We start from the raw sequence: 11535 nt of genomic DNA, 5'->3' as shown, positions 1-11535 counted from the left end.
GCTTTTTGACTTTTATCTTCGTTTGACTTTTTATTTTTTTTATAAATCAAGCATTACTGGTGTAGGCTTTTTTTAGACAAAATGTGCATGGATGTACAAAATTTCAATCCTGATATCTATTAAAAGGTTATTTACCTCTTCTGGGTCTATGCCACTGCTGCTAGAATTTTTCTCCAATGAGGGTATCACCCAGTAGTCAGCACTGCAGTGTTAACATGAATTATCAGTGATATGGTGATAATTATAAATTAACTGTTTAAAAATGTTTAATTTTTCAAAATAAGGATTTTCTACCCCTAGAATAGATAACCCTTATTTAATATAAGCTAAACTTAAATTTTTGGTCTTCAATACTCTTCAACTTCATACTTTCTTTGAACTTTTTTTTTTATTAGATTTGGGCATCATTTATGAATCTTTTTTAGATGAAAGGCGCATCAGGCATACAAAATTTCTATCCTTGTATCTTTGATGAGTTTATTTAATTTATATAACATAAATGTATTTTATTAAACATTATAGTTAATTCACATATTGTAGTCATGGCATAAATACCCTAAAAAAATATAGCATTTGTAAATATCACATATCTTTTTAATGAGCATTATTTTGAAATTTATCTCCATCAGTACACGTGTAGGATGTCCTTATTAATGTAACTCATTTCTATTCTCAGACATATTTCATACATGAAAAAAATTAAAACAATGTAATTGAAAAGTCCCAGTTGTTTACAGTCCACTGTTGCATAAGTTAATGGCTTAAGTGCACTTAGTAAGAGAATGTGTATTTTTTTAGATACACAGACATGAAAATTTATCTATCAATGTATACATATAAAAAAGAAGATGTGGTATGAATGCCAATGAGACAACTCTCCACAAGAGACCAAATGACACATAAATTAACAACTATGGGTCACCTTATTACATGTTTATTAAGTGAATTGTATACTGTGAAGTCTAGCATATGAATTCCCCAGTCTAAAGCCACAAATAATCTCTGGAAATCTGTATCCAAACAGTACACAGGGGATCTCTTCTGACCACAATAATACATCTGTAATGAGATATTAATAACATTAAAATTCTTGCATTTATAATAAGATATATGATGTTTTATCCCCAGCTTAGTATATATCTAGGATTTTGATTGGTTAACGCACATCGTTACAAAACCCATAGCCCCTGGGTGTTGCTAACCCATATCCCCGGACGTTGCTAACCATTATCCCGGGGAACTTCACGCAAGTTTTCCTTAGTTTCGTGATTGCTCCTTGTGAAATATTGAATTCTGTAGATTATCCATGATGTTTGTGATGAAATATTTTTAATTCATTAACAATTTTGTCCTATTATGTCGATCATGTACACTCATTTCATTAAATGCATCATTTGACTGTCACAATTTCAAGGAATGGAACTACTGACCTAGCTATGCAAATGACCCATGTTGACGTCACACCATCTATGACGTAACTCTCACAACATTGAGCGCCACATTTGACTCAATCCAGTTTCTCTGTCTCCGTATTAAAAACGTCTTATATTTGACTACCTTTGGTAGTACCCTACACCCCGTACAAAATATGTAAAATTACCAAATTTCAATAAAACTTTTTTAGATAATGAAAAAAACGTTGTTTTCACGTTACACTTTGTACCCGAATTTCCATAAAACTTGCCCAATTCTGACTAAGACCGGGGATAAATTTGTTATCTACGTTCATATCCGTAGATATGGATATTTTAACACCCTTCAGTACCCTGTACACCCTTCGGCTACGCCTCAAGGTGTACTGGGGTACTTCAGGGTGTTAAAATATCCATATCTACGGATATGAACGTAGATAACTTATAATATACTGTGAAAGTACTTTTATTCGTCGGGAACCAATTTTTGTGGTTTTCATGGGCAACTTTATCCACGAATTTAAGTGTCCAACGAAAAATAAAACAAATGTTGTCCAAATCAAGACTTGGAAAGATCCCCATGCAGGTTTGACTACTGATATTCATGATCTAGAGAATATATTGGACATCGCCAAATCTGAGAATACTATAATAGTAGTCACAGGGCAAATGCACTAAGAACTACAATTGCAGGCAGTATTATACCCATTTAATCTTTACAACTTTTGATTTTTTAATTCTCATAAAAAAATATTTTTGATCGCTGAAAGTAAGATTTCCAGCATTGATATGCTATGATAAAGTCTATGATTATATCCTCATAATTCTCGAACGTATGGGATATAATAATTTTATGCTGGGCTTGCTTTTAATAAGAATTATTTTACAATTCAAGATACTTTATAGCATTTGGTAGTGTAACTGTTTTCTTTAGGTGTCGTGTTTATGACCTAATTAACACCTTTGATGGTCTTTAATCTATTGATTACTCTATCTTGGGTTAATTAGTGTAACACTACAATTTACACAGGGTAATGACTTTGCAATTTCCTTCAATCCAGACAATTTGTAACCTTCTTTTCTTTACTGGCTTCAAGTTTTCAATTTTACTTTTATAGAAAACTAAAATCCACGAAATTTAAAAACCCACGAACATGTAAATGTTACTCAAACCACGAAAATTGATACCCACGAATTAAAGTACTTTCACAGTAACTCAGAGGTGAAAATCTAGGGGACAATTCCCCTACTTTTTGACAATTTGTTTGTTTCCTGTTTTGCAAATAAAAAATGAAAATGATACAGGGCACAAAGAGTTGCTTTCAAGGGGTTATATTGGTTGAGGTTTGATGTGGTGAGTGATATTGAAAATTTCAAATCATATTACACTTTATTTTTATCTCCAGTAGATGTTTTTCACTTGACTTGAGGTAATATATATTAAGATTCTGATAAAGATTTTTTTTATGGTGGTTGCTATCAATGCTATGAGGTCATACAGCTAAGGGTTTTGAAGCATGCCAATAATAAATCATAATAGTATACACACAAACTGAGTGATATGTGTGCTCCTTAACAGTATAAATCATTCATATGTTAATTAACTTTTGTTGCAAATGCCCAATTTTATCACGAGTTGGTTTTGCTAAATTTATTCCAAAATTAATATATTGGCAACATATTTCTCTCTTATTGTTGTATTGGTAGTAAATTTTTAGAAAGAAAAAAAAAGTTATCAAAGGTACCAGGATTATAATTTAATATGCCAACACACGTTTCGTCTACATAAGACTCATCAGTGACACTCAGATCAAAATAGTTAAAAAGCCAAACAAGTACAAAGTTGAAGAGCATTGAGGACCCAAAATTCCAAAAAGTTGTGCCAAATACGTCTAAGGGTATCCATTCCAGGGATAAGAAAATCCTTAATTTTTCGAAAACCATTGCAGATCTAATACAATTCCTAGAGAAAGACTTGGTTAAAAGATCTAGATGTCAAACAAGATAGGAATAAAAGTTGTTGTATCAGATCTAATACTATTCCTAGAGAAAGACTTGGTAAACAGATCTAGATGTCAAACAATATAAGAATAGAAAGTTGTTGTATTAATGATTTTTTTGTCTGTAAACAATTACCTGCACTGGATCGTTTAATCTTTTATCCCATAATCTTGTCATTCCATACTGAAATGTTCCAGTTAACATCACATTGTTTCCATCTGACTGTATGGAAGATAACTCTGTATCAAATGGTTCTGTCCATTCTTTTTCACTGTAAACAATTATCAAACACCAATATATCATCAGTAAATAGACATGAAGGTAAACTTCACAAATGTTGACTTAGATTTTTGAAAATAAAATTATGTAAACGTAATGCTAATGGGTTTTTTTTTGTCTTTTCTGAACTGTTAGTTTCACTCTGTTTTCTGTACTCCATTCAAATGTTATGCAGTTGCACTTTGTATAATCAAATGAAACTTTTGAAATGGTAAGAAATTATCAAAAACAACGCTCTAGGTAAGAGTCCTTAATTAAGTCATTAAAATGAAAGAAGAAAACATACTCATAATCTTAAATTTATTCGTATTTCTAATTTCTAAGATGATTAATTTTGAGTATAATAATACAGAACTATCAATGGTTATGTAGTAATTAAACTTGCTTTAAAACTATCAAACTTGTTTTTATAAGAAATTTGTTTTCTAATTAGAATTATTTTACATTTTTCAGTTTGGACCTTTTACAGCTTGCTATATGGTATGGGTTTTGGTCATTGTTGAAGCTGAACAATGACCTGTAGTTGCTAATTTCATTCAGTCTCTGTGGGAAAGTTGTCTCATTGGCAATAATACCTGTAACACATCTTCTTTCCTTTATATTTATACTATTCAATTTCATAATGTCTTTGGTCTTCATATAAATGAAACAATAATATACCTTCTTCTGCCACTTGTATTACAAACACTTGTCAGTGGCTCTTGCTTGATCAACTTGGTTAAATTTCGAACCAACTGAACAGTTATGATATATGATACAGCTACCGTGGTAGAATCCCTTAATTATTCAAAATCCCTATCTATTTCCTCATGAAAATATTTCATCAAATGAGATGGTCTTTCCATTTTAAATATCTTGATGGTATAATCTATATTTGTTTCACAGCTGATTTATAAAGAAAATTTAATGCATTTTCATGTTTATATTTTAACTACATTTAAATGATAACACTGTGAGGTGATGATTTTATTAAAAAAGCTTTACAATATTTTAGAAGCAGTACTAACCATGACAGAGTCCTGAGATCCCATAACCGTAGACTTGTATCATATCCACAGGTCAACATTATATGTGGTGTCTCATACTTTATGTCTAATACACCTGCTCCTCTCTTATGACCAGATCCTAGGTTGTGCAGTAACGTACAACTGTTAAGCATAAAAATTATATAATATCTCATTAAATTAATTGTAATGTGTTGCATCTTACACATGTTTTGTCTACAAAAGACTCATCAGTTACCATGGTTACACTCCATTTAAATCAGTTAAAAAGCCAAATCAAAAGAAATTAAAGAGCACTGGAGACCAAAGTTTTCTAAATGTTATACATTGGGGAAGAAATACCTTAGTGTATTAGAAAGAACTACTGATGCTAAAATGTACTACGATTATCAAGAAAATTTAATGGCTTTAAATTTTTTCTTTTTCAAAAATATGATTTGAAATCAAACGTTCCAAATTTTTACTGTCAATACAATAAAAGTTTTTAATCTGTTTGATATCACTCAAAGACACAAAAATCTCTTATACCAATACAACAAATGTTTGTTTTGCATAACAGCAGTCACAACACTGCAGAATTTCAGTGAGAAATGACTTTTCTCTGACAGTGAAAAAGGAAGAAGTAATAACCCAATGTCAGGGAGAATTGATGGATCACAATTAATACTCAGAAAGAAAATTTGGTTACAAAAATGTCTCGGACAACTTTATTCACAAATTCAAATTAAACTTATCTTAATCATTCATCAATTAATTCTTCATCAATATTTCATACCTTTCAAGATCATACACTTCTACTGGAGTTCTATTTGTTTCCAGACCTGCATTGCCAATGGTAAATGTGCTGCAAATTACAATAAAATGTATTTAAAAACTAAAATATAGATTTAACTAACATATTACAATTGATATCAACCACATTTACATTGCACTTAAGAGATAACTGTATTGTATTTGAAGCTTTAAGGACGTCCATCGGTAGTTTTACTGTCGCAAATTTAGTTTACCTGGCGACGCAGAGCGGAGACAGGTAAACGGGTATTTGCAACAGTAAAACTACCGATGGACGTCCGCAAAGCTTCAAATACAATACAGTTATCTCTATTCTAATGCAAAACAAGTTTATAATTAAATTTCCATCATTATTTCAGTGTAAAATGTTCATTAAAGAAAATTCCGTGAAAAGATTTTATGTTCTTTGGTCCCTACACTAGGTGACGTCATAGGTATGCTTCCGGCGTCAAACATAAACACCGGGCATTTTCTGGCTTCTGTGCCGCTTCAGAATGTAATAAAATTTGATAAAAAGAAGATTTTTAGGCGCAACAAGTGAGTTTTTTGTTTATTATTGTAGAATTAACATGTCAATACATTCCGGAATTCAAAATGTCGGCTTCCTTAGTTACAGACAAGGAGATAGAGAATTTTACGCTTGCTATTATCCAATCAGAACAATTGTTACAAAATAATTGCATTAGAATACTTGTTTGTCTTTATGTTAGGTAGCACAAATAAAAGGTTTGTAACGGTATGATTGCCGTATTCAAACACCAACTTCAGTCAAATTGTTGGCATCTAGTGACTTTACAGATGTACATGTAGACAGGCAATATTACATGTAAAGCCAGGAGATGAGAAAATGATAGAGGGATCCAGGATTAACTTACATATTACAAGTCACATACCCTTGTTATGATCAGGGACAATATTGAAAATACAGTAATGTTATCAATCACCAAAATGAGTTTTAATGAACAAATATTTTAACATACTAATTTTTTATCTCCATTGTCAAGGAAGCAGTCATCATACAGGTACTTCATTTCAAGGATTAAAACACCAGAAAGATAAGAAAGACAATACAGAATTTTTTAACTGAGTTCCATAAAATTTATTATAATTTTCAAATTTTGAAAGTTACCTTCCATCTGGTGCTGTAGCAACCGACCACACCCTGTTTGGAATACTGGCAGGGTTACTACAGTTGTTTATAGTGACTACACCAGACGAATCATATTTCTTTGTATTTAAAACCTGTAGTCAAAATATAATTGAAATCATTGAACAATCAACATATTAAACAAAACTTCTGCATAAATATTCTATTTGCTTTGAAAGACAGAAAAACTCACATTTATTTTAAAAATAACACAATCAGTTGAAGATGGGTTCACATAAAAGAATCTTGAATGGTCAACAATAACACATCATTCAAAATAAATAATTAGTTATTATAACATTACAACTAATTTTAAAAGTAAAAATAAATAATAAAACAGCGTCTCGATTTAAAATAAAAGTGCATGATTTGTACTACGCCTCATAATTTTGAATTGAATTTAAAATTCACTGAACATGCTGAAATTAAAATTGCTTTATGGTTGATTTTGTGTGTTACACATGCACACATTGAAGTTTTGAGTTAATCATGCTTTTATGTTTGTGTCTGTTAACAGAAAAAGGGTTAAATTCATATGGCTCGAAATAAATTCTTAAAATCAAACAAAATGTAAATTAATCTATAGTCTGCATAAGCTAAAGGTCAAGCAATAGTCAGTGGAATGTGACTGCAATTCACATTCTACAGTCACCCAGGTTCATACAACACTCGTCAACAGCAATATAGATGTAGTCCCACAGAGGGTGGAGATTTAGTGTGATATATGTATAGTGTACACAAGCTGCCTAGCTATATCTGTTGGATTGTAAATATAGAAGACACACAATTGCAGGATATATATCTAATAGTAATACACACAGCTACACACTTACTTTAACTGATCCATCTTGGTAACCTGCCACAACTGTATCATTATACACAGCTACAGCTTGTGTATCACCACATTCATCGAAACTGTATTCAAACTTCTTTTCTTTTGAAACAGTATCAAATACTATAATTCTGCCCTCTCTATAATTGAAAGAGTAAACAATCATATTCATTTACTTCTTCAGTGTCACAAATTTTCAAATATTCATCTCAAATTTTTAAATGAAATAAAACAACGGTTTAAAATTTTAGTGGTTTAGATATAAAATCACAATTTATTTGGCTTATGTCTTCTGAAGATATTGTCATACTCCAAAAACTCGGAGAATTATTGGAAAATTTATCCTCCTATAGGAGAGTTTCCTTAAATGATATATACATTTAGATGTAGTAATGCCCAGTAACCCCAATTTTCTTAACCTAAATATATTATTAACACTTTGCTTGTTGTATTCTTCTGCTTGTCTTAATAAATATTTTATATAGCATTGCATCTTAAATCATATTGAATCACTTGTAATCATTAGTATGTAATTAATGTTGATTGTTCTGCTCCTTGAGGGCGCTTTGATTAGCAATAAAATATTTGTTTGTTTGTTTGTTTATTCAGAGTCCAATTTTTCTTTTTGAAAAAATGAAAATAAACATATTTTACACAAGGAAACTAAATTATTTTTTGTAATCGAGTGTCACTTATAACTCTTTTGTAAATGAAACATGTGTCTGGTGAACAAGTTATCTTTGACGAGTTTTTTTCTCTGCTTATATTTTCAGGATTTTAACTTAAAAATAATGATAATGATCATTTATACGGGTTTTTCTTTTGATATCTTGTAACTTATCTTGAATATTAAATACTGTTCATACACTCTACTCACATGAAGGCTATATACAGGTATATTGAGATTAGTTTCAGTTATAAATGTTTTCACATAGTTGAATCCCATGTGGTGATCATCAGCCCCAGAATTTTAACACTGTACATTACTGTATCATGAATGTCCAATGAATATCTTTTGCATTTCATATCAAGTATATAAATGCATAGTTTATTAGTTTAATGCTTTTATTTCTGCAAAAAAAATAATTATACAGTAACTTTTCTCTATATAAATAAAATCTACCTGAATCCACTGACAAGAACATCATCATTGACCACAAATTTGGTAACATCATAATTACAGCCAGAGATTCTGTTTGATATATCTTCTTTTACTGTACTGTCATTAAATATATCGTAACAATTAATGTTCACTGCATTGGAAACATAAAGCTTCTGTCCATGTAGTCTAGCCCAAGGCATCAATCTAAAAAAGTGCAAGCAATTAAATGTCTTTAAAATATATACATGTGATGTATGCTTGATATTGTACGCATATTTTCATTTACTTGGAAAAGAGTAAAAAGTTCATATAAGAAACAAGTGTATTACATGTAGTAAAAAAATGTAACAAAATAAAGTGTTTTACCATGTATACATTATATTATTAACAGTAATTTAACAATGCTCAATCACATTAGCTTTTTAGAAATAATGTATATGTATATACTGTTTCTGTTTAAGTTGTGCTCTTCCTCAAATATGAAAAATCTACAGTTTTTGAATGTTGAAGACCTGGATTGGGGAGTTATATACTGTTTCTGTTTAAGTTGTGCTTTTCCTTAAATATGAAAAATCTGCAGTTTTTGAATGTTCAAAACCTGGAATGGGGAGTTAAAGTTAAATAAAAGTGAGGTTCTTATTCAAATCAGGTCAACATGTTTACATCCTTAAAACATGTAGATGCCTGTCTGAAATATTGTCATAAGACTTTAAACAACCTTAAATTACTCCTATGTTTTTTTACAGGAAAACAAATCACAATAGTAAACCTGTTAATAAAATCTAAAATTATTAATATTATATCATGTTCTATATTTAAAGCTACAATAAATAAAACCACTTAGTCTAATGATTTCTTTTGTACAATGTAAATAGGTGTTTATTGATTAAAGACTTAATAATCTTATCTTAGCGGTTAGCCATAAGAATATACATATCTTTCTACATAACCATCGTTCTACATACTTTGTCTTATGTTTGACAACCTGTGTATCCTTTACAATCTTGGTTTCCCAGTTCTTTGCTATTCTACATCTATCTTTCAACAGAATTTTTCTTTTCCTGAAAGACAAAAAGTTTTTACATATTTCAAAGGTAACTTAATTAATTTCAATCCAGTCTAAAACTCTCATTACATGTAGTCAGGGGAATCACTGAAATTCTGTGTATGATTTTGTATTTATAGATTTACCATAAATTTTAAACATACAGGTTTAGATTACATCTCAGTATAAGAAAAATTGAAAAGCATGTGTATTGAAGGCCATACTTTGACTTATAATCATGATTATCATTAACTTTTTATACATTTTGACTTGGATGGAGAGTTGCCTCATTGACACTCATACATTTACCACATCTTCTTATTTATCAGTGTTTTCTCATGGCCAGGACCTTTAATTAAGCATGTTAAACATTGATCATAGTAATTTGATGCTATGTTTCTGAATGTGATGCTATCTGAATTGATTTTCTTATAGATTGTGTTATGGATGTGATGCTATAATTTTTAGATAAGTGCAAATGACATGATTGTTCAATGTATTTCAAATTTCCTTTTTACCAGGATGCTATAGGGAATATATGGGGAGTCTCACTGTCTATATAAATTTTATATGGACCTTTTAAAAAAAAAAATTGTAAGCGTTCCAATGTTTATTATCTTATTTCCACAAAGATACTTCTGAAATGATTAGAAAATCAATCAGAAAAATGCGTCATCAGTGTTTTTCTCAAAAGTGCAGTTGTCTGGTTAGTCTGCCCATGCGTAGTAAACATGTACATGTATGGTGGACCGGTGTACCATGTTTATTATAATATATTAAGGAACAAGAAGTTCTTCAAAGTTAAAATTATATGGGGAGGAAGTCCCCAATTTTGGTAGAAAAATAAAAAAAAAAAAAAATTGGGAAATTTCACGAATTTTTCATTCTACTAATCATGCTGATGAACTCAAAATCGTTAACTTTTTTTTCAGATCTACTACCTGTTCCGGTTTTCCCTGCATTCACACAGAAATCTACTTGCTTTTCCGGTCTTGTTTGAATGAGACTTTGAATAAAATATATATTTACCAGTCTAGTAAAATATAAGATTGGAACTCAAAAAAATGCTCAATACAAATTCATTTTTAATAATTGTTTGAAATGAAAAAAACGTTACCTGATGAAAGCGTTTCTTTTGTTGACATTGAATATGATGTCATAACTTAAAGAACGTCACAGCTAAATCCCTAACAACAGAACCAAAATCGGGAACGTTACGGTATTTCCGTTTCTTTTATCAATATGTTTGAATTAAAAAAAAAAATAATGCATATATATATAGACTTTGTCCCCATTCACAGGTTATGTCTGCCTCATATTATAGCAGATGAAATTAGTGAACCCCCGAAGTAAAGGGCGGAATTATCGGATAATATTACCTTCTTTGTGCACTATTTTGTCTAGGACTTCCTTTGCATGTTACATCTCCTGGAAATACCATAAGTCTGTAATTTGAACTCTCCTTCGTCCATACACAGTCCCTTGATGCCAGATCTTTTAGTCGTGAGCAGGTGCGACATAATCGACAAAGAGTCTGTGCGCTACAATAGCTAAATATTGTAAACAGAATGTCATCTGGAAGATCAACAAAGTGTCTAACCTTATCTTCAGGAGTTACATGTATCTCTGAACAGTTTATATTCATTTTCAGTCAATTTTCTGAAAATAGTAGTTAAAGTTACTGATAGTTCAAAGGTATTAATTGCTTTCTGGTTCCTGTAAAACATCTCAAATTATAAACAAATGAGTTTCGAAATAACCATTGGATTTGGGAAATAAACAAACTGTAACAAAATGTTCTTAGATTTTACCACGTAAAAAATCTATCTTTCAAACGCAAATTTGTTCCAGACGTGGTTTATCTAAGAACCTACTGACCATAATCCCTTTATTTAATATCTTTTGTCCTGCTTATTCATTA

General features: G+C 30.6%; 1 protein-coding gene across 1 annotated transcript; it reads right to left on the bottom strand.

The window, feature by feature from the left end:
* Positions 1-460: 460 nt before the first annotated feature.
* Positions 461-11469, bottom strand: LOC143073182 (F-box/WD repeat-containing protein 4-like). Its single transcript, XM_076248533.1, has 9 exons — positions 10994-11469; positions 9535-9630; positions 8591-8773; positions 7469-7607; positions 6618-6730; positions 5472-5540; positions 4700-4840; positions 3549-3684; positions 461-1059 (listed from the first exon to the last, which is right to left on the bottom strand). Exons 1-9 carry the CDS (start codon positions 11257-11259, stop codon positions 919-921), a joined length of 1284 nt encoding a protein of 427 aa, XP_076104648.1. The 5' UTR covers positions 11260-11469; the 3' UTR covers positions 461-918.
* Positions 11470-11535: the final 66 nt, after the last annotated feature.

This window comes from Mytilus galloprovincialis, chromosome 4 (genome assembly GCF_965363235.1).
Source record: "Mytilus galloprovincialis chromosome 4, xbMytGall1.hap1.1, whole genome shotgun sequence".
NCBI classification, from domain to species: Eukaryota; Metazoa; Mollusca; class Bivalvia; order Mytilida; family Mytilidae; genus Mytilus; species Mytilus galloprovincialis.
The sequence above is the reverse complement of the archived record's forward strand: the minus strand, read 5'-3'. Positions and strand labels throughout refer to the sequence as shown.